Source organism: Anarrhichthys ocellatus, unplaced genomic scaffold (assembly GCF_004355925.1).
Source record: "Anarrhichthys ocellatus isolate YVR2014 unplaced genomic scaffold, GSC_Weel_1.0 scaffold4, whole genome shotgun sequence".
NCBI lineage: Eukaryota > Metazoa > Chordata > Actinopteri > Perciformes > Anarhichadidae > Anarrhichthys > Anarrhichthys ocellatus.
Window position 1 is genome coordinate 3,244,051 of NW_022280034.1, and position 23,339 is coordinate 3,267,389.

At 41.6% G+C, this 23,339-nt stretch overlaps 1 protein-coding gene across 3 annotated transcripts; it reads left to right on the forward strand.

Annotated features, from left to right (window-relative positions):
- The first annotated feature begins 733 nt into the window (after positions 1-733).
- On the forward strand, positions 734-22,877 carry arhgap27 (Rho GTPase activating protein 27). 3 transcript variants are annotated; one of them, XM_031843535.1, is made up of 19 exons: positions 734-862; positions 2,249-3,113; positions 12,825-13,283; positions 14,180-14,398; positions 14,848-14,928; positions 15,113-15,235; positions 16,701-16,787; positions 16,927-16,989; positions 18,108-18,175; positions 18,315-18,402; positions 18,840-18,941; positions 19,158-19,256; positions 19,806-19,905; positions 20,047-20,181; positions 20,820-20,918; positions 21,010-21,087; positions 21,213-21,344; positions 21,485-21,590; positions 21,724-22,877. In XM_031843535.1, the coding sequence occupies exons 2-19, from the start codon at positions 2,310-2,312 to the stop codon at positions 21,899-21,901; spliced, it is 3,021 nt and encodes a 1,006-aa protein (XP_031699395.1). In that variant the 5' UTR covers positions 734-862; positions 2,249-2,309; the 3' UTR covers positions 21,902-22,877. The 3 variants fall into 3 exon arrangements, with proteins under 3 accessions (XP_031699395.1, XP_031699397.1, XP_031699396.1); XM_031843537.1 differs by lacking the exon at positions 16,927-16,989 and having other exon boundaries at positions 18,114-18,175; XM_031843536.1 differs by lacking the exon at positions 16,927-16,989 and having other exon boundaries at positions 735-862.
- The last annotated feature ends 462 nt before the right edge of the window (positions 22,878-23,339 follow it).

Sequence of the window (23,339 nt, forward strand, 5' to 3'; positions counted from 1 at the left end):
GTTTATTTCATTGTGACAGTACAGCCACGCCCCCAATTTATGAGCACTGGAGCACCGGATGTTCACAGCACCATTGGTGGCATGAGACCACAAATAGACCCAAAACGACAACAAAGAGACTAAAAATCACCACGAATAGACCTAAAATGACAATAAAGAGACTAAAAGTGACCACAAGGATTCTGGCTTATGATGTGTTTTCTTTCCTCATCACTCCTTTTAGTGTGCGTGTGTGTGTGTGTGTGTGTGTGTGTGTGTGCGTGTGCGTGCGTGTGTGTGTGTGTATATAGGGTTTAAGTGTGTATATATTTTGTGTGTGTGCAGTCAGCCAGATAATTTCATGTCGTGGTAAAGAGAGGAAACTATGGCACTAAGTTGTAAACATGCCTTATTCAGTTTGACATGTTTTCTTGTGTGCCTCTCATCTGCTTTAAGTACAAAATAACTTCTTTATCTGCTTTAATGTCAACATGACCTTTATTTGTCTTTTTATTTCTATATTTCACAACTTTGTTACAGTTTTAGTGTTGCTGTGTTGTGATGTCAAAATGAATCACCGCCTTGCCGCTCTTTCCACTCCACTCCCTGTCAGCGAGGTGCCATAAAAAGAACGCATGAATATTGAGAATGTGTTGGGAAGTACGGTTAAAATCAGACTTCCCATTTCTTGTGCTGTAACGTATCACCGGGTGCCTCCTTCAGTAGAGAGACACACTCTCACACAGAACAGGAAACAAGAGGATGCTCGGCGAGCATAGACTAAACATCAAGCAGCAGTCTGAGCTCTACGAGATACCAAACTACTTCAGGGTTGTGTGAGAGACGTCCGGTGACTGGAGGAAATCTTTGGAAACAGAATCAGGCAAGTAGACACATTATGTTTTCACACTGAGGCCTCTGGGAAAGCAAGTCCATGGTGTGACTTTACTTATTATGGTTGAGTCTGCTTTTTTATCCTAATTAATTTGAGTTGTTCTGACTCACATTTCCTTTTGTAAAAATATACAAATCCAACATTTTATGAGCTAAACTTGTAAATAAATCATCGTAAAGTAATTTCCCCCATGCTGGTAGCCATTTTTATTTCCTGTTTTTTATTCTATTCTTAATTATTCAAGGAGTTTTACAATGCACATCCGTTTGTTTTATCACATACAAGTTCACTCACACTTGTTGAAATTCCTATTTTGATGTTATGATTTAACAATATAGCTCCAGCAGAGACACAAATTGCACCTTTGCATAAGAAGTGGTTGCTGATGTGACATCCTGTGGGGTTTTTTTTGTGTAACTTGTGCAGGAGACAGCACAGAGCTGTAAATACTTGCGGGCAACATAAAGACAGACTCAAACTGAGATTGTCCAGGTGACGTCGCACTGACGCCACGCCGAGGTTGGTGCAGACTTCCTGTTTTGTGGCGAAGCAGTTTTCAGTGTGATGCTCTTGTGGTTTGTGAGTAACTTTAGGCTCACGGTGTTTTGCAGCAACTGGAAGCAGCTTCCTGTCTATTCCTGTGCACTTAAACAGAGACTTTTGTTCATAATCTTAACTCCAAACTGCATTACCTTTTCTTGTTGTTTAGCATTCTTATGATAATGTCAAACACTAATAATTACTGGACGGGCACAAGGGCCCGAGGGGTCAGAGGGCCCCTGAGTCAGAGTTTGAATATGTCTTGTTTAAAAGTCAATCAAACAACTACAAACAGACAGAACAGAAGACTACAAAGACACACAAAACGACTACATATTTCCACTCTTTATATTTGCACTTTTTCCTACTTTGTACTGCAACTGCTACGCAACAATTTCCCACGGGATACATAAAGTTATATCTATATTTGTCAAATGGACGCAAAATTACGCAATGAGAGATGCAAAATGACAACAAAATGACTACAGAGACCCAAAACAACCACCAAGCTATTCAAAACAACTACATTAGGATGCAAAATGACCACAAACAGACCCTAAACGACAATAAAGAGACTAAAAATTACCACAAAAATATCAAAAAACGACTACAAAGACACAAAAAAAGATATTTTATGTAAGAGGGGTGGGGGGGGGGGCTTTTATGTGTCTCATAATTGTCTCATAATCCTTCCATGACACTAACATCATAAGGGAGTACAAGGTTAAAAGAGGAGGAAGGGTGACAGTGAGCTGTGAGCTGCCGACTGACATTTACAGTACAACAACCCCTTTTTTAAAAGCCACACCAACTTCACATTTCCTCTATTTGCAGCTCCAAGATGTTCACACTGTGTCCACGTTAGCGCAGAGGACACAAACGGCTGCACCGGAGCATGGAGCTGGTGTCGGTGCTGCACGGATTTGAGTACACGGCGAAGGACGGTCGCCTCGTGTCCATCAAGCCTGATGAAAGCTACGTCCTGGTCTCCAAAACGAATGAGCACTGGTGGCACGTCCGCAGAGACCAGCACACCAGACCCTTCTATGTCCCCGCACAGTATGTGAAGGCGCTTAGTGAGGACTCTCCTGGTCCCAATAAGGTGGACTCACCTGAGTGTGTGACTCACATTAAACCAGAGGACACGGCTAATATAACACCAGTGATTCGTGTATCTGCTCCGGATGCTTCGAGGGAGACTCACCGGTTCTCCACTTTTGGTTTCTGTGAGAACATACCAGATGTGAGGCCTTGTGAGAACATACCAGATGTGAGGCCTTGTGAGAATCCAGAGGAGGAACCAACCACCAGCAGCTTTGCACACAACCAGGATAATATACAGACACACAGTTCAGCAGAAGGCTTTTCTTTGACGTCTGGACAGGTGAATGCTGACGGCCTGCAACTGTATGCAAAATCTCATCCTGTGCCAAAGGTCCAAAACGGACAGAGACAGCCTGACAACTCCCCGCAGGATGAGAAAGTAGAACAGCCGCAAACGTTTCTACTCGATGAGGATGTGGACTTCTCTTCACCCCCTAATTCTCCCATATACGACACCATACCGGTGCTGAACTTCCCAGAATGTTCTGAGCTGCCCGGTCCCGTTGCTTCAGATGACACGTTAATGATTGAGCAGCAGAACTTAAATCAATATGAAGAAGTTACTCCTCCTACAGATGAAGATCCCATTGACCAGGTAAGATTGTCATTTTCATGTTATTTATTCATCATTCAGTCTGACTCGTGAGATCAACACGTGTCACTGTGGTTTTACAGCCAGCAGGTGGCGCAGTTTCATCACATCAAAAGGTTGTGCTGCTTCAGTACAGTGAGAAGAAGTTTTTAATGTTTTATTGTCTCACAACTTTGAATTAATAGATTTAAAGTGGGGTTTTTTTGCCAACAGAAACCTTTTATGTCAATGTGAAAACATATCTCTACAAAATGATCTAAATGAATTACAAATAAAAAACACACATTACGTGTAATAGTATTCATAAGGTGAGTGTCAAGAGGTTTCCATTGACTGTAGTATAAATAGACTTGTATTTAACAAGAGAAGAAAGGATTTTGTGGTTTTAATGATTTTCTCTAATCTGAATTTTTCCATAAAACTGAATTTCTCACTACTTGCAAGTAGACGCTGTATTATTTTAAGGGGTCATGTGACAAAAAGGTCAGGGACCGCTGCCCTTTGTTGATGTGCTGCAGCATCGTTACAATCTCACCTAAAATGTATTGTCAAATAATTTCACTTCCTGATTTCAGGAGAACCAAATCTACTTTCATTTGATCATCTGTATTCCTCAATCTGGTGATGATGTTTAAACATTGCAAGTTTCTGTAAGTGGGTGGACATTTTAAAAACTCTGAGAAGAATATGGGCCAAGTGTAATATTTAAAGTGTAAAACTTGTTGTTGTTCACTCAAAACTTGAGGAAAAGAACAGAGCTATTAGCAACATAACAACAAAGTATTAAAAAGATAACTACTCATCGTAATCACAAGTGCATTTAAATGTTGTGATTCATCAAAGTGGAGCTAATTCGAACTACTCTACATAGTTATCAGTTAATTAATATGTTAATTCACATGTTGGGTAGTCCATAACAAGGAATCATTTTATAAACAATACAAGTTTTCTGTGTAGAATCTTAATCTGAAAGAAACTGTAGCTGATAGTGGAGTAAAGAGTAAAATATTTCCCTCTAAACTGTGGAGTAGAGGTATAGCATGAATGGAAGTGCTTCAAAATAGTCTATTTAACATTTAAAAGTACAAATTATATCCTACTCATTATATCAACAATAAAAGTACTCATAATTCAGAAAACAGCCCCTCTGAGTGTTGTACTAGTATGATATATATTGTATTATTACTGGATCATTACACTTTACATACTGTTGGGTAGGTTAATCTATAGAAATGCATCATGGTATGTTTTGTCCAGAAAGTAAATAATGCATGTCAACGTGAACGCACTGGAGAAGAAAAGTACAATATCTCCATCTAAAATGTAGCGAAGTAGAAGTACAAGAACATAAAATAGAAGTACATCTAATTTATACTCCATCGATCTGTATTGCCCTAGAGCCACAAAAAGGCTTTGAGCTAAACAGCAATATTCACACAAACGTCAGTACTTTAAGACTAATTATGTGTAAAATCCCCTTTAACTACAGTCCTTGAGTAATCGGCTTGTTTACGTTCCACTAATGAGTAGATTTTGTTAGATTTGAGTAGATTTGAGTAGATTTGAGTAGATTTTAGCGGTCGTCTGACCGAATCACTTGTTGATTGTCACACTGTTTTTGCAGTGGAGCTCCAGGCTTTTTTAGAATAACGTATTGGTTGAGTTCACAGCATCCGTGCCAGCTCATTAGCATATGAATAGCCGGCCGTCCTCTTCATGACATTTCAATGGGCGAGGAAAAGAGGTGCTGAATACCTCAGTTTAATAAGGCGAAAGGCTCTGCGGGTGTGGAGTCCCCTTTTCTTCATTACCTGCTGTGTATACTTTACTTTCGGTGAGTAGTTCAGGAAGAAGTGCAGACAGGAGGAGGGTTTGTTATCAACTTTTTAGCGCTGGTAAAATTTGCCGCACAAGCCAATGATGTAACTCGAGAGAACAGGTTAGAAACAGGTAGTGTCGGCTTCTTCCGAGGAGAGGAACGAGTTAACCCGAAAGCCGACGGCCACTCCTACACCTGCAGCTGCTACCTGGTTTCTCCAGCGCCGACGACGATCCTGAGAGTTGTGATTAACCGAAAACGATGAGACATTTGCGAATATAAAAGCTCGTCTTGCCTGCTTCCCCGGTTGGATGTAGTTGAATACAAACAACTACTTTTTGCTTCGGGTAAGTTTCACGGCCATTGTTGTTTGCACCTGTTGCAAGGTTACGAGACACGAGTGAGTTTGTCAAGTGTTTGGTGAGATTTCTATCCGTCGTGTGTGTGTGTGTGTGTGTGTGTGTGTGTGTGTGTGAGAGAGAGACACTGTAACGAGTGCAGCCTCTCCCAGTGACTGTGTGCATCCTGTAATTACCAGCACAGTGTGTTGCTTTAGTGGGAGGTTTGCATCACTTTAAACACAATTAGATGTATGAATCCCCTGCGTTTTTAACACTCGTTGTAGTTACTGCGTTTCTATTTCAGCATGAATGAATGAGCTCCAGGACTGTAGACGTGCCAGGACCCCTCAAGTGCAGTACCCCCCCCCCTACAATGGAGGGCTGTCTCCATGGTGAGGAGAGGGGGTCTGGCCTGACTCCTAACAAGCAGGGCTTTAGAGCTTTTAGTGCCAGCCCTGCCATGCAGTTGGCGTGTGTGTGCATGTGTAATGTGCAGAACTTGCAATTAGCCCCCGAATGTAGGTCGCTTAATATCAAGGGCATGTGGGCTGTTTCTTTGGTCTCTGGTGGGAATGTTGAGATTGGCAAGTGGATGACAAATCCAGTTGGGATTGGGAAATCCAAAGTTTGGTTCATTTTACAGCTTGCAGATAAAACGTACTTAAGTGCATGATGAGGCCTAGTTTTAGTTTTATGGTGACGTTCTTCTCATTGTGTGGCCTTTACATCATGTTGCAGTGATTATTATAGCTGTTTATGGCACCAGTGTGTCTGTACTCACTGCAAGAACCTCTCTGAAGCTCCATGATGAATATTAAACATGCCCGATGAATCTTTATCACTCAAAAGTTTAGATAATTGTCAGAAGGGCTCCTAAAGTTCCATTGGTCTTTTGGGGACATCAAAGAGAAAAGTGACCCTCTGTTTTTGTCCTCCTGTGCACGCTGCAGCCAATGGGATTATTATAAAGCCGAACGGCCGAGGCCGCTCTTCCATATTGTGAGAGGATCCGTAGCTTCGCCGGGAGGAAGAGTACAGTGCTTTGTCAAACAGACCGAATCGAATGCCAAGAAACTGCTCCAACAGGTAGCGTGAGAGTGCCTCGTCAGACCTCTCCGAGCACGTCTGCCTGACTGAACACGAGTGTCCATCAAGTGAGTGCGAACAGGTGTAGCTTTCGCTTCCAGGACGAGTCTTTCATTCTTTGGTGAAATTGTATAACTGAGAACATGCGTTTTGCTATTTAACCAGTAGAGCTTGTCTCGGGTTGAGCAGCCTTCATGTCACACAGGTGTGTGCAGGTGTTTCACCTGAACTGTTTGTTCTGAAAGCACCTCGTGTACCATGTGAGTGACAGTAAGTTTCCTCTCGATGTATTGCATTCTAATCACAGAGCTCAATGGTCGTTTAACACCATTCTGTCTGGTCAAGAGTCTTTGGACGATATTGGAAATCCCTTCAGAACAGAAGGTTGTGCTGCTGAACGAGCCTCTTGGTTTCTCAAAGACAGCTGGAGTGTTTATTTCTCAGAAAAACAAAAGCTGAGCTCTTTGAGTCAGATGCACATGAGAGGCAGGCGTAAGAGTATGTTTCATAAACAATATGATTATTGTGTGCTCACACCCAGCATGCAAAGCAAGAAGAGAAAGCAGAAACTTCTCTGAGACAACTTGCAGCTCATCTTTGGAGTTGCATGAGATATGTGTACGGGAATGTCTTTTATGCAATTAGTATTTGTGAAATGTTTTGGTTAAGTTATAATGACAGGTTTATTGCAGTGATCAGTTGAATACAGTGGTGCTTTGTTGCAGTTATTAATGCAAACAAGAAGCTTCTCGGAGGCAAAAATCACAGCTGAAGTCCTGAATACTTCGGTTTTCCGTTTCTCTGCATGCAGACTGTGGATATCTACTTTCACCTGCAACTAAATGTCAAGGTGGCACCCCTTGCAAAAGAGTGGGAGTCACAGTTGCCTCAGAGAGCTTTGCAACAACTGCTCCTTTTGATATTTCCTCTTCTACTCAGAAAACACTCCACCCACACAGAGTAAGAGTGAGAGGAATCTGTGAGGCATGCAAGCGTGGCCCGAAGTGCAAAGATAAGAACATGATAAGCTGATGGATTCCACATTGGGTCTTTTTTTGGGGGAGTTATCCTGGATTCTGGGCCATGAGGAGTGTGATGTAAGAGGAGGCGGAGCCAGATTGATTCAATAGCTCGACTGTGTGCTATGTGGCGTGATTTGGGCCCCAAATTGGTGCTCCATTGTTTGATTGGATGAGTGCTAATGTGGTTAAGTAATCAGGCAGATTGCTGCTTCGTGCATTGCTGAGGGGGGAGCGTTGTCTTCTCCGCGTATACGGATGGAAATCAAGCTCCAAAACAGCTTGTAAGGTCTTAACGCAGTTGTTTAAAAGCAGTGCTACCAGATAGCCATTTGCATCTTCCAATTAAATCAAGATAAATAGAAACAAGTTTTCCCTAGCAGAGAAAACTCTGCTGTAATCTCACAAATCAGACATAACTGTATAAACGTTTTCAAGGTTTTTCCAAGGCACGTTTGAATGGCAAACTATAATCTGTCCAGACACTTAAAGGAGACTTTATTATGCTCAATTTCAGGTTCATACCTGTCTTTTGGGTTTCTACTAAAACATGTTTAAATGCTTTAATGTTAAAAACTCTTAATATTTCTCATACCGTCTGTCTGAATGTACCTGGATTCACCCTTTGTCTGAAATGCTCTGTTTTAGCGCGATGCTAGTCAACAGCGTGAGTCCATGTTTACGTCCTGTCAGCTGATGTCATCCACCCACACACTGGTCTCAATGATCACGAACTGTGTTTCTGCACGGACCGAGCGTTTCGATGCTTTTACAGTATTTGTAAAGCACTTCAACCTGCTCTTTAATAAAAAAAAAAAAAAAAAAGAAGTTTTTACGATATGGCAACTTAAATGTGAAACGTTTTCCAGGAAGCATTGATTCATCACAGCCGTGACACATGCTGGAACTTCGAAAGCAATCGGCAAGCACAGATGTAGTAGTATATGAACCCAAGAGTTACCCACAAAGCCTCAGGCCTAATGTGAGATTAGCCGAACAGTCTCAAAAAATTAAAACAGCCACAAAGCGTCTGCCCGCTGTCTGCAGACTTGCTCGTGTTGCCCCATGAAGAAGGAAGTGATGGTCTCACAACAATTGGCCCTGAAACCAGACTTCCTGTTTCGAGCCTCGTGGACTCTGCCGTTTTAACAACACGCAGTCTCATCAGAATGGCCGGTCAAAAGCAGCACTCCTACAACATTGTGGGAAATTATTGCTTCCCTTATTTTAGCCCATTCTTGGCTGAGTGACCTACTGTAGCGTAGAGGGTGGAATACTGTTCACTGGACAGCAGCTACTGACCATGAAGATAAAACAAAGTAGCTTTTTGTGTTTTCTTGTTCTGTAACATTCTCTTTTGAGTATAACGCTCAACTAAAGGGCATGAACGTTTCCTTTTTCAACATTTAGGCACACAAGCAGGAAGTAGGTTGAAGTGACCTGCACAGTTTCTCTTGCTCCCTCTATCTAACTCTCTTTATTGTCTCATTCTGCTTTTGGCTCCACAGACAGTTGCCCTCTGCCCCCCTACCCTGTGCACAGCAATTTATGCATGTGAACACACACACACACACACACACACACCTCTCACACACACACACACACACAGCCTCTTCCTGCTGCTATTGTAACGGAGCTCACAGTTCTTCTTTTCTATCTGGGCTGCAACTGTCACAGCTGCTGCAAGAGGAGGAGGAGGTGCACGTTGAGGGCGTGCTCATGTATGTGCGTTTGCCTCTCTCCCATCACAAGTTGATCGAACGCGGTCGCACGCTCGAGCCACTTCAGTTCGGCATCCTTTTGCATGTTTGGATATATGGCTCCTTTTCGATAGAACGAATTAAACATGGTGGACATGTACTCCAGGGTCTGGTCAGGTCACAGGGCCAAGCCGGACTTGACTCTGCCGGTGGTTCCTCAGGTAGGCCATCACCGCGACATCAAAGCGCCTTTTTATTACTACATTGTAAATTTGGAGTCTCTGTGGTCAGTGTGCTTTATATGACTTTGTGTTTTGATGACAGCCCTGCTTCCTGCTTCGCGTAAACATGCCACAACTGCACTTGTTTCTTTTCCTGTACTAAAGTAAAGTGGTATAAATAGTGAACTGACGGTGTCGCTTAAAAGCTCACTCTCTCAATGTTGGTTTTAGATTTTTAGTTTTGATGTTAGTGAACACTTTCATGTGGTCTTCAGTCTCTAACGTGTCTTTTGTATCTGAAAGACGCAGCGAGAAACTCTGAATTCATGCGTTTAGGTCTGAATTCTACAGTTTCGTTTGTCGACATTTTGTGATATTGGGAACAAGACTAACTCTTTATATCGCAACAACCAGACCAGAGAACTATAGTTATGATGTGTAACATAATAGTGATACATACAGTGCGTAGCTGCGTCAAAATACAAGTGACTGAACATTTTAGTGCTCAAAATGTTCCTTTTCTTCCGAAGGTTTGTGTTTTATGGTCAAGACAACAGGCAGACAATACAGACTGAGCAAAATGTAAAAGTACTCTGCAGAAAAATGTCAGCTGTGAGTGTTCTGTATATGCGTGACATTACTCAATATGTGAGCATCATGTTTATAGTCCTGTTATCTGTTCGTTTGTGCACTTTATTTTAGATTTCACTTTATTTTAGATTTCACTTTATTTTATATTTCATCTTTTTTTATATTTCATTTATTTTATATCTTACTTTATTTCATATTTCTTGTAAATTTTAATATGTTTCTACTTGCACTGATTGTTGTTGATTGTTAAATGTTTGCACCCCCCGTCACGCCAAATTCCTTGTATGTTCAACATACATGGCAATAAACGGTTCTGATTGTGATTCTGATCATTGTAAGTTAAATTTGTACTTCTGGTCGAGGTGGAGCTAGTTCTATGTGAGGTTTCAAAGCGGTTCCAAACATAGAGGTCCGGCCCCTCATAGGAGTCACGATATGAATCAGAGAGGTCATGAGACGGTTAATGAGGTCGGAAAGAAGGAAAAAAAAATTCTTTGACAAAAAGTTGGAATCATGTTTTCGACACTTCTCTAATCTGACTCTTTTTTTTTTGCGAAATAATGAACCTTGTTTAACCTTGTGCAATCATTCAAATGAAACTATCTAAGAAGTTCAGAAGGAAAACATCTGGTAGAACTTTTAGGAAGGTTTGAAACCGGTTTAATTTTTGAAAATGTATTTTATAAAATATATTTTTGTATGTAAAGTCTAGAAAAGTATTAACTACAGCTGTCAAATAGAGGTAGTGGAGTAAAAAGCACAATACTTCCTTCTGAAAAGTAGCATCGTAATAAAACATTAAAGAAAAAGTGAAGTACCTCAAAATTGTACTGAAGTTGTGTACCAGAGTAAAGGTACTTGGACTGATATATTTGCAGGCAAGTGCTCTGTGGTATTCCCTTTCAAAGCGATGACAATCTATCACACATTTGCATCATAGCGTTTGTTGATCCCTTTGTACAGTTTTCCTTGCATTGCATGCTGGGGGCATTCCAGCGTAGCTATTTCAGAGATCAATGATGCAGCTCTTTCATTTCCTCTGTCTGCCTCTGTGGTTTGGAATCAATGTGTTTAGGGGTCAGTTGTCTGGTTGTCCGCGTCGACAGCCTCGTGGTCAGATTGAGATCAATGATGAAGCAAAGTGATAACACTGAAGAGACGAATGAAAAACACAGCTGATCGTGAAATCCATAATGTGGAAATGCTATTTATGTTAACCACTTTAATCTATATAAGTATTCAAATCCTTTACAATACCACAATTTATAAATACTCCGTTACAAGCAAATGTCCTGTATTCACAGTACAGAAGTATTATCAGCTAAGTATAACAAGTACTCACACAGGAAATGGCCACTCCCTCTGATGGTGTTGTATTATACATATTCTACATACATATATATATATATTATTATACATATAACGATTATTAATACAGTACTGATGTATCAATGTATAAATAGCATTTTAGTTGTGGTCGGGTTGAGGTGGAGCTGATTTTAACTGCTCTATAGACTGTTTCTGTCTATAATTACGTCCTAAAACCTATTTTTCTAAAACAAGTGAAAGGATTGAGTTACTGGTGACTTGTTCAGGTCCTGTGCCTTCACCAATATGCTATCCTGACTCTAGTACTTGAGGTCTATGCCTAACTTCAACCACTCGTCTCCACCTAAACCAGCTACGCAGGGCGGGTCTTGCCAAGAAGACTAGTGGGATTCATAATTACACCAACGGTACACATAAAAAATGTCCGCTACTCTGACCATCCTGCTATGAACGAATGTGAATGTCTGGTCTACTCTTGTTCTATTTCTACGGTGGGAATATTAGTACTCATCTTTAAAGAAACGACTCAATTACAGACTTAAATGACTTGATAAGGAGATTTTGTGCACTGAACAAAGCATTACAATGTTTGCCTCTGGTGTTGTAGAAGTATAAAGTAGAATAACAATGAAATAGTCAAGTAAAGTACCTCAAAACTTTACTTAAGTACATTACAGGAGTACATGTGCTTAGTTTCCACCAGTGCCTGTTGGCATCTCTGACATGTCTCTTCAGTAAAGCACTGCACATTTATCAGAGTGATGAACAGATGCAGCACACATACTCACGCACAGACGGGGCTCAGTCCTTAGTAAATATAGACCATGAGGCTATAGCTGAGAGACAAGAGGTAGTTAGAGCATTGTCTGAAAGAGTGCAGTGCCATCATGAAGTCGTATGAAAAGCTCTGCGGGGCGACGGGGGTGAGGAAGAGTTGCCTCAGTGGAGCCCAGGTGAGAAAAGATCACATTGTTTTTATCCTGGCAGGGGTCATTTCAAGTGTAGTGGTGACACTTTTCACTGTGCAACAGTTTCAGAGTGCTGAGGACAGAAGCAGCCTTTCATCACATCGCAGTTTCACTCTTAATTGTCGCTCTTTAAACAAATGTGTTGTGATGATTTGCATTGCGTGGCAATACCTGATGACGGGAACCTAGTTTTTCTTTGTCTTTGTTTTATTTAATCCAGCATTCATCATGGTTATTTTAGCAAAACACACACTTAAAACCTCTGGACATTGTTTTCACACGGGACCATTACACTGTTTTGTGTAGGTGTTTTTGAAAAGGAGAATTAGGTAATGATCATTATTGTGGGGGGAACGCCTCTGTGGCGTGTCTTTTTTTGTTTTCAGCTGTGAGCTACTTCCTGTGCTCTGGTGCTCTGTCAGATGCGGAAGGGTGACATTATTCAGATCTATGCTGTAGTGAGAGCGGCGGGGCTGAAGCCTGGTACTTGACACAGCTGTAATCTTGTCCACCAAACACTTTTTGCAAGCTTGTTTTACTAAAAAATGTCTTTACCACATTATCTTTAGTTCTTGTTCTGTAGAAACACCTGTGCCTGTACTTGAGTTTCTCCATCTCTATTTTTTTGGCCTTCCCACAGGTGGAGAATGAAAGTCTCCGGTCAGCCGTGTACGTCAATGTAGCACAACTTCGGCAAAGCATCTCCGAGTCTCCCCCCTCGGCTCCCTCGTCCTACTCTCCCTCCTACCTCGACCCAGAGGGATGGGAGGCGCACGTTGACCGAGACAGTGGACAGGAGTACTACTACCACCCGTCCACGGGGCGCACCACCTGGGACAACCCCTTTCTAGACTCCCCCACGGACCCTGAGCCACCTTGTTCCCCCTCGCCTCCTCAATCTCCCGCCCTGTCTCCGGCCGTCGCCTCGCCACCTGCGTGGATCTCCGACTGGGAACAGTTGGTGGATGAGACCAGCGGTCGCCCCTACTTCTACAACGCAATGTCTGGGAAGACGTCCTGGGAGCACCCGGAGCAGCTGAGCCCATACCCCGCTCTGATGGAGCCCATGAGCGTGCACAGGTTTCACGAGGACGGGCTGGTAAGGACTGCCTGGCTGCTCTACTTAGCCTCCCTCTCTGTCTCCTGTTTTAGCTTCACCCTGGGGAAAGCTGTAAATACGGTCTGCTTTTAATGGAATTAAATCCCCTGCACCTACATAGCAGACAAGACTGGTTTTCATTAGGAAAGCTCACAGTTCCAGTGCAGAATGTCCCCAACATAGTGCCCCTAACTATAAAAGACATTTGTCCTCAATTTATTTTATTACTATTCTGGACAGTTTCAAGAGAGATCGTTCAAATGCTCCACTTTATATGAGCATCTCGACACATTATTCAAACATTCGATGGTTTTCAGCTGTTTTTCCTCACAACGCAAGCAACTAGTGACCCCTTTTTCTGCCCCTTAATGGCTTTTGTGAGCTAGAAAGAAGCACTTTGAGGCCACGGAAATACTGTGAGTTATTTATCAAAGTCATGGAAAAGTCATTGAGTATCTGGGTCATAGTGGGAAAGTATTCATTTGCCATTATTCAGTGAGATTTAGCAACATTTCAACACAAAGACCAGTGTCAGGTCTAGTGATCACTGCAATGGTTTGATTAAAGGAATAGTTTGGCATTTTAGGAAATACACTTATTTGCTGTCTTGTCAAGACTTCGATGAGAAGATCGACGCCACATTCTTGCATCTGTACGTTAAATATGCTAAGCTTAGCTTAGCACAATGACTGGAAACAGAGGGAAATAGCTAGCCTTGCTCTCTACAAAGGTCACAAAAGCCGTGTACCAGCACCTATAAAGCTCCACAGAACAACAAGAATTAACTGCACCAAAGGTCAAACAAAGAGAACATCACTCATTCGTTAATCTGCACTAAAACTCACAGATGTATTTACATACGTGTGTTTTCATGTTCGCTGTGTTTCCCTCCCCAGCCTCCTCTACCCAATGAGGACTACCCCTCACAGGAATACTCAGCTGCTGATCAGCCGGAGGGATACGAGGATCCCCTCCCTAAAGAGTACACCCTCAGTCATGTGAGCCAGACCATCATCCCCCGGGCCAACCTGGACCGCAGCACCCCAGCTGGTTGGAACCTCAGTGTGGAACCCAACGGGACCTGGGTGTTCACCAATGAGCACTCTCCAGAGCAGGTAGCTCCATGGAGTGACAGAGGAAGATGAAGTACAGTTAAGATAGACTTCAATTAAGAGATATTTCTATGCTATTTGATTGCAGAAAGCACTTTAGTTTGAAGCGTGCAGATGCTTTTATAATAGTAAAATAATGTAATAATCAATAAAATAATCATATAGGGAGCAGAGGAGTATTGTGCAACTCCTTTAGGTCCCCTACCTCAATCTTATTGTTACTATCACTGTAGGATATTCTTTTAATTCAAAAGCATTCATATTTTCACATAATATGAATAGATTATATTGGAAATAAAACTTTTTTATGTTAAGCTACTTTGTATTAAAGTCATTTTTCTTTCTAGTGAGTCAACAAAAGCTGTGAAAATACTTACAAAGCTATTTTTTATTTGGGAAATCAACAGTGAGTTTGAATCATCTCTAACAAAGAAATCTTTGTTGTGCCACAGTGGATCAAGTCTGTGGATGATCGAGGGCAGACCTACTACTATCTGAGAGACGGCTCCAGGTCTCAGTGGACCCTGCCTCAGGTAAAGGTCCCTCGCTGCACACGGGGATCAATGAGAACCAGTTTGTTCATGATGATCAGTGGAAGTATAGGTGCCATTCAGGACACAAAGTCTTAAATGTACTCTCGTCTGAAGTCAAACAGGTCCCTCAGGGTTTCAAATACTTTAACTATGACTAAACTAAAATGTGTTCTGGTCCCTTCAGGTCCCTGTAGCTGCTGGTCAGTTCAGGATGGAGAATGGCGTCGAGGCAGGCAATCTGTCGGTCATCAAAAACTGGAGGCACACCATGGGACCTGGACAGCTCAGCTTGGCCCAGGATGAAGGGGTACCCACATTCATACTTTCACACACACACACACACACTCACTCAGACCTGCAGGTACATGCGTATGCTGTATCACTCATCCAGGGTGTGACCGCAAAGCTTACACAGAACGCTTTAGTCAGCCAGAAGAAGTGATAGCACTCCCAGGTTTTTATACCCTTATTTAGCAAGTCAAATCAACTGCAGTGTGCACTCGTATTTACAGCAACAGCTTGAGGAAAGAGCTGCGGGGGGAGGGGGAGGGGAGGGGAGGGCTGCTGGATACAAGTGCAGGCTTCTTCCTACCGAGCAGTCCAGGGTTCAACACCTTGCTCGAGGGCACAACAGAAGAATAGGGCTGGCCTCTGTGTCTCCTAGTTGTGGTTGAATTTGGCACATACAATGTGGGGATACACACGAACTGGCCAAAAGTATGTGGAGAATTGTGTGGGAGAATTCCCAACACATGTGATTGTTGGACAAGTCATTCCAAAATAATGGGCACTGATCTGCTGCTATAACAACCTCCACTCTTGTAGGAATGCCTTACTGCAAGATGTTATATCCTGGCTTCCATTCAGCCACTAGAGTGAGCAGTACGGGCACTTTTAACTTTCACTCTTTGACTTTTTCTCACAAGCTGCCGGTACTTTTTCCTCCTGCTCCATATTAGGTTCTTGTGTTAATTCATATTAAATGTCATGTCTCATAAACCGTACGATGATGAAAACAATGTGGACATCATCAGGACAAGCTGAGACACGGGGGAGGGGGGTTTTGTTTCTATCAATATAAAAAGTTCACGTCCTTTTTCTAAAAATAATTAGTGAACTGTTCGTCATAACTCGTCAAAAACATTTTCTTGAGGGAGGACACACAAAAAAACAATCTAGGGTGTTTTATCTCCTGTGGAACTTCATGATGTAATAGTGATCGCTGATACGGGCCGGTACACATGCCAACATGTGAATAAGGAGAGTACTAGCACTTGTTCTTTTCCTCCTCAAGCACTGATGATTAGTGGCCTGCAGGCAGCATTCGCTTCAGCCCAAAATGATTCGATGGGGTTGAGGTCAGAGCTCTGCGCAGACCAATGAACTGCTTCCACATCAAACTGGGAAAAACCAACAGGAAAGGGATGGACATAGTATGCTGGAGCATTAAGACTTTCTTTACTTAAAACTCGAGGAGTCCAAACTGTGATAAACTCGTTCGGTCTTAAAGTGTCTGTTTTTTTCAGTTGACTATGGAGGCCTGTTTAAAAGAAGCTCCAGTGATTTTTATATATTTATTGAGGCATAAACACAACCACAGAGGAAAACCATATGAATGAAAGAATTAAGAAAGCAAAAGGACGATGTGTTGTGATGCTATCATCACTGAGTTTTCCTTCACAATCACAGCTACTCAAGAGACCAGGCGTACGCCGTTCAAAGAAATGTAAATGTGGTTGTTATTGTAAACTAAACCTTATTCTGTTGTTCAGAGGTTCGTACCAACTCACAGGAGGAAGACGTCCGACTACAGCAGCGACAGCTCCAGCACAGGAAACTCTCCAGAGACGCAGCACAACGTGAGTGGAATCCGTCAGTCTGCTGATATTTGTTACTCCAGAATAACTCAAGGCTGAAAGAATACCCAGTTAGCTACTAGCACTTATTCAGCACTGTGAGCTGCCTCGTATCTGAACGGTGTTCTGTCTCTCTCTTAAGGCTTTTGGGTTTAGACCCTGGAGAAACCCCTATTATCTGACCTCCAGGTGGCTGCGCTATAATGTGGGTTGTTGGTTTGAGCGCTCGCCTGAGCTCGACTCATAGATAGCAGCGTCTATCTATGACGGGTGGAAGGTGTGACTTTAAATCACTCACGGAGCGTTTGTTTCATTCCCTGCGTCAAAGTGCATGGATTCCCTCTGCTGGGACGCATGTTTTCAACCACACTGCCCACCTGATAGACCTGCTGTTTATATTCCTCATGTGTCCTGCTGTATTCAGGTAGCTCAGGAGCTAATCCACCGTAAACCTCACTTCAGATTTCTGACTTTTACATGTACAATGCACAACCGATGTACGGATGGACAACCCAAAACCATTAGTCACAAAGTGCTTCACAGTCAAAGAAATAAAATAATATCAGGTAGAATCAAATAGATAAAACATAAATACACAAGGGAAACAGTCATAAGACAGAAGTTGAAACATGAAATACCACATGCTACATGAATGCTTGTCTAAACAGGATGTTGCCGGTGTGGAGGAATAAAAGCAGATTGTGCATTTTACATTCATTACTCAAAAATCTGCAGTGAAGTGTTCGGTGGATTAGCTCCTGAGCTATCTGACTACAGCAGGACGTGAAACCAGCTCATGATCGTACAGTACGTACTTCCTCCCATTCTCGTGATACCTCAGAAAGCCTGGAGGTATTTTCTTTACATTTTGCACAAACGTCCACCTGGACTCGAGGATGAAAGGATAAGAACTGTGACTCGTGAATCCATGTGCTCGTTATGATAATCTCACTCAAATGTCTACTGGATGAGATGATGAAGTGACAGACATGGACTTAAACTGCAAATGGACTGGTTGGCCAACGCATGCAACCAGGAGACGTTGATTCTGTTTCTTCTTATCAACAAATTACACAAAAAGACCAAAACCAACAATCAGTTGATTGAGTGACTCTAAACATAGATGGATGAGGATATTCTTCATATTAGGAATTCATCATCCTGAACGCTGCATGCATGCATGCATGGCTCGACTGATCAAGTTTGTGCTCCACCCAAACCAGAATTGTGTGTCCCTCACATCAACACTTAGCTTGACTTTCTCACTCGAGCATAACAATTACAAATAGCCCATAAAGAATTCAGATGTTGTGACCGTTTCAGGTGCAGAACTTGGAGAAAGCCGGGATCCTCAACAAAACAAAAGTGTGTGAGAACGGCAAGAAAGTACGGTAAGCTAAATCTTCACTTTGAGGACACGCTCACGTTTCAGTCTTTGTGTGTTTGGAGTCATGTGTCGCCTCCCCCCCCCCCCCCAAAGCGCTCTGTTGCCTTGTTCTGTGTTTCTGACAGTTATTCCCCCATCTGAAGGAAAAACTGGGCCCAGACGTGGACGGTTCTCCACGGAGGAGTGCTGACGTTCCACAAAGACCCAAAGTCTGCAGTGACGGGGACCTTGGTACGACCTACACTTAAATATTAATAACAGAAGCACTGGCATGTTTGTATGTGGGAGGAAAGTGCGTTAATACGAAGATCTGACACCTGCATGCTGCATTCTCTGCTCATGTTGCATTCTGTGCATTACTGAGAAGGTTGTGATGAGGTGAAAGCTTATAGACAGAATTAGTCACTGACCTTTCTTCTTTTTTTTTTGTCTTGAAGCTGCTTTTTTCCCTTCACTTTGGTATCATGTTCTACACCTGAGAAAACAGTTGAAACTTTACACTGCAGCGTGTGTGTTGCGTCACCTTTATGAGGAGTGACAGCACGGATGATAAATCCCTCGGGGACGCTCACCGCTTTTGTTTGAATGCAGCTCGTCTCTTGGAATGCGGCGCCTCCAGTTTTGTAAACAGCTGTGTTTGTTTTGTTTGTTTTTTTTCTTCCACGCAGCACAAGACCAATCAGATTGTTCCGGAGGTCACGGTGGACCTGCGAGGAGCGTCAATTGGCCGGGCGTCAAAGGACAAGTCCAGCAAGAAGAATGTTTTAGAGGTGTGTTTGTTTGTTGACATGGAACACAATGCAGCGTGTGCCACGAGCAAATACCACATGTGAAAACACATTTAAAAACTGAGGGGTTTTATGCCTCTCAACTGAAACATGATCTTGTGTATTTATATAAGATATTATAATAAGTGGTCTGGGAATTATCTTAATGTGGTTTGTGATTCATGATTGCTTCCCAATATCTCATTATCTCTCCTCCAGTTAAAAGGCAAGAACGGCGTGGAGTTTTTGATACAGTACGATACAGAAAGCATCATCACAGACTGGCACAAAGTCTTAATGGACACCATACGACAACTGGTAAGTCTGGCCGTCGTCCATAACTGGTACATGAAAATGATCCACGTTAAACTGCAAAAAAATCTCTGGCTTATGAAGTTATTTCTATCTCACAAGTAACAGACAAACTTGACTTAAACAACAAATTCCACTATCAGTGAATTAGCAGGGACAAGTACGTTCAGTGTTCAATGATCCTTAAGCCTGTGCTTATAAAATAATCTAGTTTAAAGTGTCTCTGTAGGAACTTGTTAAAAAAGTGCTTTCACCAAAGACAGTTTGAGGAATGATGTACAAAATTTGACTGATAGTAGCTGGCAGATTGTTTAATATGGCTTTATTACGGAAAAAAATGTCCAAATGTTCCATTCTACAATGGAGTTACAGACAAATGGGAGATTTTTTGCAGTGTGTGGTCAAGTTTCTGAATTCAGTTTAAAGAAAACGTGATTGTCTTTCTACGTATTGACAAATCAAAATACTGTTTAATTCAGGTTTAACTGCGGTAATGTTGCAGTCGACGGTGAGCGATCAGTCTGACTGACTCTACTTTGTACGTCTGTCCATCAGGAGTACCTGGACCATCATTCAGAGGACGAGGACGGGGACATATATGAGAAGATCGTAGAGCGAGATGACAAGGTTGCAGGCGGCATTGACAAGCAAAGATGTCAGTAAAAAAACAAACGTATTTCCTTGTTTAAATCTGGCATGAATGATGTCATCGTTCTGACCCAGTTAGACGCATCAGAACCCATTGAGAGCTACACTTATTTAAAAGTCAAACATTGTTTTTGTTTGTTTTTTTTAGCCTCCAGGCTGAGCATCACGCACTCATCCAGCTCTGCAGGAGAGACGGACCAGAAGCGGATTCGAACCAAGCTGATGAAGTTCCTCATGAAGCGGCCCACGCTGCAGTCTGTGAAGGAGAAGGGCTACATCCGAGGTAAACTCAGACACATGACACGAGGTAGGGCTCTTCGGGCTGGGGCTGATTTGAATAGAAGCTGATGGAGAAGTGAGTTTCACTCCACCAGACCTTGAACACTCACACTGTTTGTGGTGATACGTGTATATATGTAAACACACGCTGTGTTGTATTTTCCAGTGCACATTTCATATCAGTTCACATCTATACTGGGAGCTGAACACAACGGACGTTTGTTTTGCAGAAAGACAGCATAAAGAAATATAACATGAAGAAAGACAAAACACAATAATAATCAGACAGTAATCTCCTATATTATACTATAAGTATTTATTATTTCTTTTGCATTAGATTGCACCACTGCTTATTATGCTGTGTTCTGTCACGGTGTAATCTATACTTTTATCAATACTTGATGTTTGACAAATAATCTATAGTTACATGTTGAACTTCTGTTGAACCCCACCAGCTGCATTTCTGTCTATATTTTCTTCTATTTCTGTTATTTATTTTTATTTTCCCAACATAGCTACATGTTCTCAAATGGACTATTGATTCTGTCTCTATTCATGTCTTCGATGGGGTGATAGTACTGCTACTACAACTATTACTACCTCTCTTACTACTACTAATGATAATGTTCTTCCTCCCTGTAGACAATGTGTTTGGTTGCCATCTGGCCACTCTGTGTGCACAAGAGAAGACCACAGTTCCTAGTTTTGTGGAGAAATGTATCAAAGCAGTGGAAACGAGAGGTAATCCACCATGTTTGAGTCCCTGCCTGAAGTATTTTTTTTACTTACTGTGTGCAGTGAAGAAGTTGACTTCCTGATGTGTTGATTGCAGGTTTAGACATCGATGGACTCTACAGAGTGAGCGGGAACCTCGCCGTCATCCAGAAACTACGCTTCAAGGCCGATCACGGTAAATCTTACAAGTTAAATTCAATCAATGACTCCAGATGTAGAAGGATTTACACTGCAGCTCACTGCAGACAGCAGCGCCCCTGCCGTGTGTTAATGGGCTGTGCACCTGTTTTGTTCAAACAGAGGAACTGGACCTCGAGGACGGCCAGTGGGAGGACGTTCACGTCATCACCGGAGCGCTGAAGTTGTTTTTCCGAGAGCTTCCCGAGCCACTTTTCCCATTCAGCCACTTTAATAAGTTCATCACAGCCATCAGTGAGCAGATTTCTGAATCCATAAATCTAATTTGAACACATTCTATTTGTGTATTCAGCCTAAATACAGACAATGTTTAAAACTAACATGAATGACGGTATTGGTGATTGGTTGATGTTCATTTTGTCCTGTTTTTATAGGGATTCCTGATTACAAAACAAAAGTGTCTTGCATGTACGAGCTGGTCAATTCACTTCCTCCTTCAAATCATGATACCATCAAACTCCTTTTTGGGCATTTACGCAGGTATTTTTTTATTTAAATTTGATCCTTTGCATGTTTCCACCAAACAGTTTGAGAATCTATAACAGATGAATAAATATTGCTGTAACAGTGTTGTTGAATTGACAATACGATCGTCTATTTTCTTCTCTCACAGGGTCATTCAATATGGAGAGGACAATCGCATGACTGTGCAGAATGTGGCGATTGTATTCGGCCCGACTCTGCTTCGGCCAGAGACGGAGGCGTCCAACATCGCCATGCACATGGTCTTTCAGAACCAGATAGTGGAGCTCGTCCTGAACGAATACGAGCGCATCTTCTTCTCCAGCTAAAGCGGTCACAGGCCTCCAGTGCAGAACCTGCACAAACGTCTCAATGTGCTCAAGTTATTTGAAGTGCTAGATTTACCCTCCATGCATTCACATAAACGGCTTCAGTGCAACATCCAAGATGAAACTCCTCTCGTAAAAATAAGTTAAAGGGCTCTTCAAGTTTTCTTTGCTCAGACTATTTGAGGTTTAGCCACGTAAAAATGAGATTAAAAGGATCTTCAAATGGTCTTTTCTGAGAATATTTGAAGCATTTTTTACCAATGTTTAGTCCAGATTTACTCCATAGGAGGCTGACACTGTTGGATCTGTCTTTGGCAGTATTGTCTGATTGAGCCACACAAGCTTGTTGCTTGAGTTGAAGGAGGAGTTTATCAGATTACTCGAGCTGTATTAATTTCACAAGTCTCTTTCTGGAGATTTTAATTGTCTATTTTGTATTTTTTGGCGATAATAGAACCCAAGTCAAGCCTGGACGGATGCATTGACGCTCTCCTAAAGAAATGATCAATGATTGCTACCATCTTTATTTTAGAAATTTGAATGACATTTAAATATTGTTTTGAATTTTAAATTACAGTATATCACGTATGGCAATAACTGATATTGTGTTCTAATATTGTGTTATTTTTACCCATGAATTTTAATGTAATATAGAATTGTATAATAAGAAATATTAAAACCAACATCTCGCTGTGAAATAGATGATGACATAGAATACTTGTGCAACCTATAGATTATTTTCCACTGAATAAAATGCCATGTCATGCTGTCCTTGAAGAAACTGTATAATAACACCATAGAAATATAAACTAATGATTCATTTTTTTGACGGTACGATCGGTCTGAACATGAAACAGTAGAGTGGATTCTAGAAGAGATGTATGACCTGTAAATAGAAATAGAAGGCATATTCATGCTGAATGTTGTTGAAATTGCACAAGTTGTTCCATAATAAAAAAAATAACTTTGTAAAAAAGTACAGCTGTTTATTTATTCTTGTCAAAAGGCTCATGAAATTATGTCTGTAAATGAACAACTTAAAAATGGGAGAAATTCAGTACTATCTGGTATTTTGAAATTCAAATACAGTATGATCAACAAAATGTACTTGAACACAAATAAAAGTGCTCTTGCACATAATTGCCCCTTTTAGAGTGTTTTTGTTTCTAATGTTATTTTTTTCATCATTACCAATGGTTATCAGTGCAGCATCTACATTTTGAACCTTGGTCGAGGTGGAACCATTTTTAACTTGTAAATATTTATTTTTTTAGACCGTTTATTAGACCATAAAATGGCATTAATATGCTTCCTATTATTTACAGTTTACTGACCTGTTTAATATTTTAATTTCTTCTTCCTGATCTGCTAAATGCATTTAATTTGAATTCAATCAGATATTATATTCTACTCAGGCTTTAACCCTCGCACTTATATT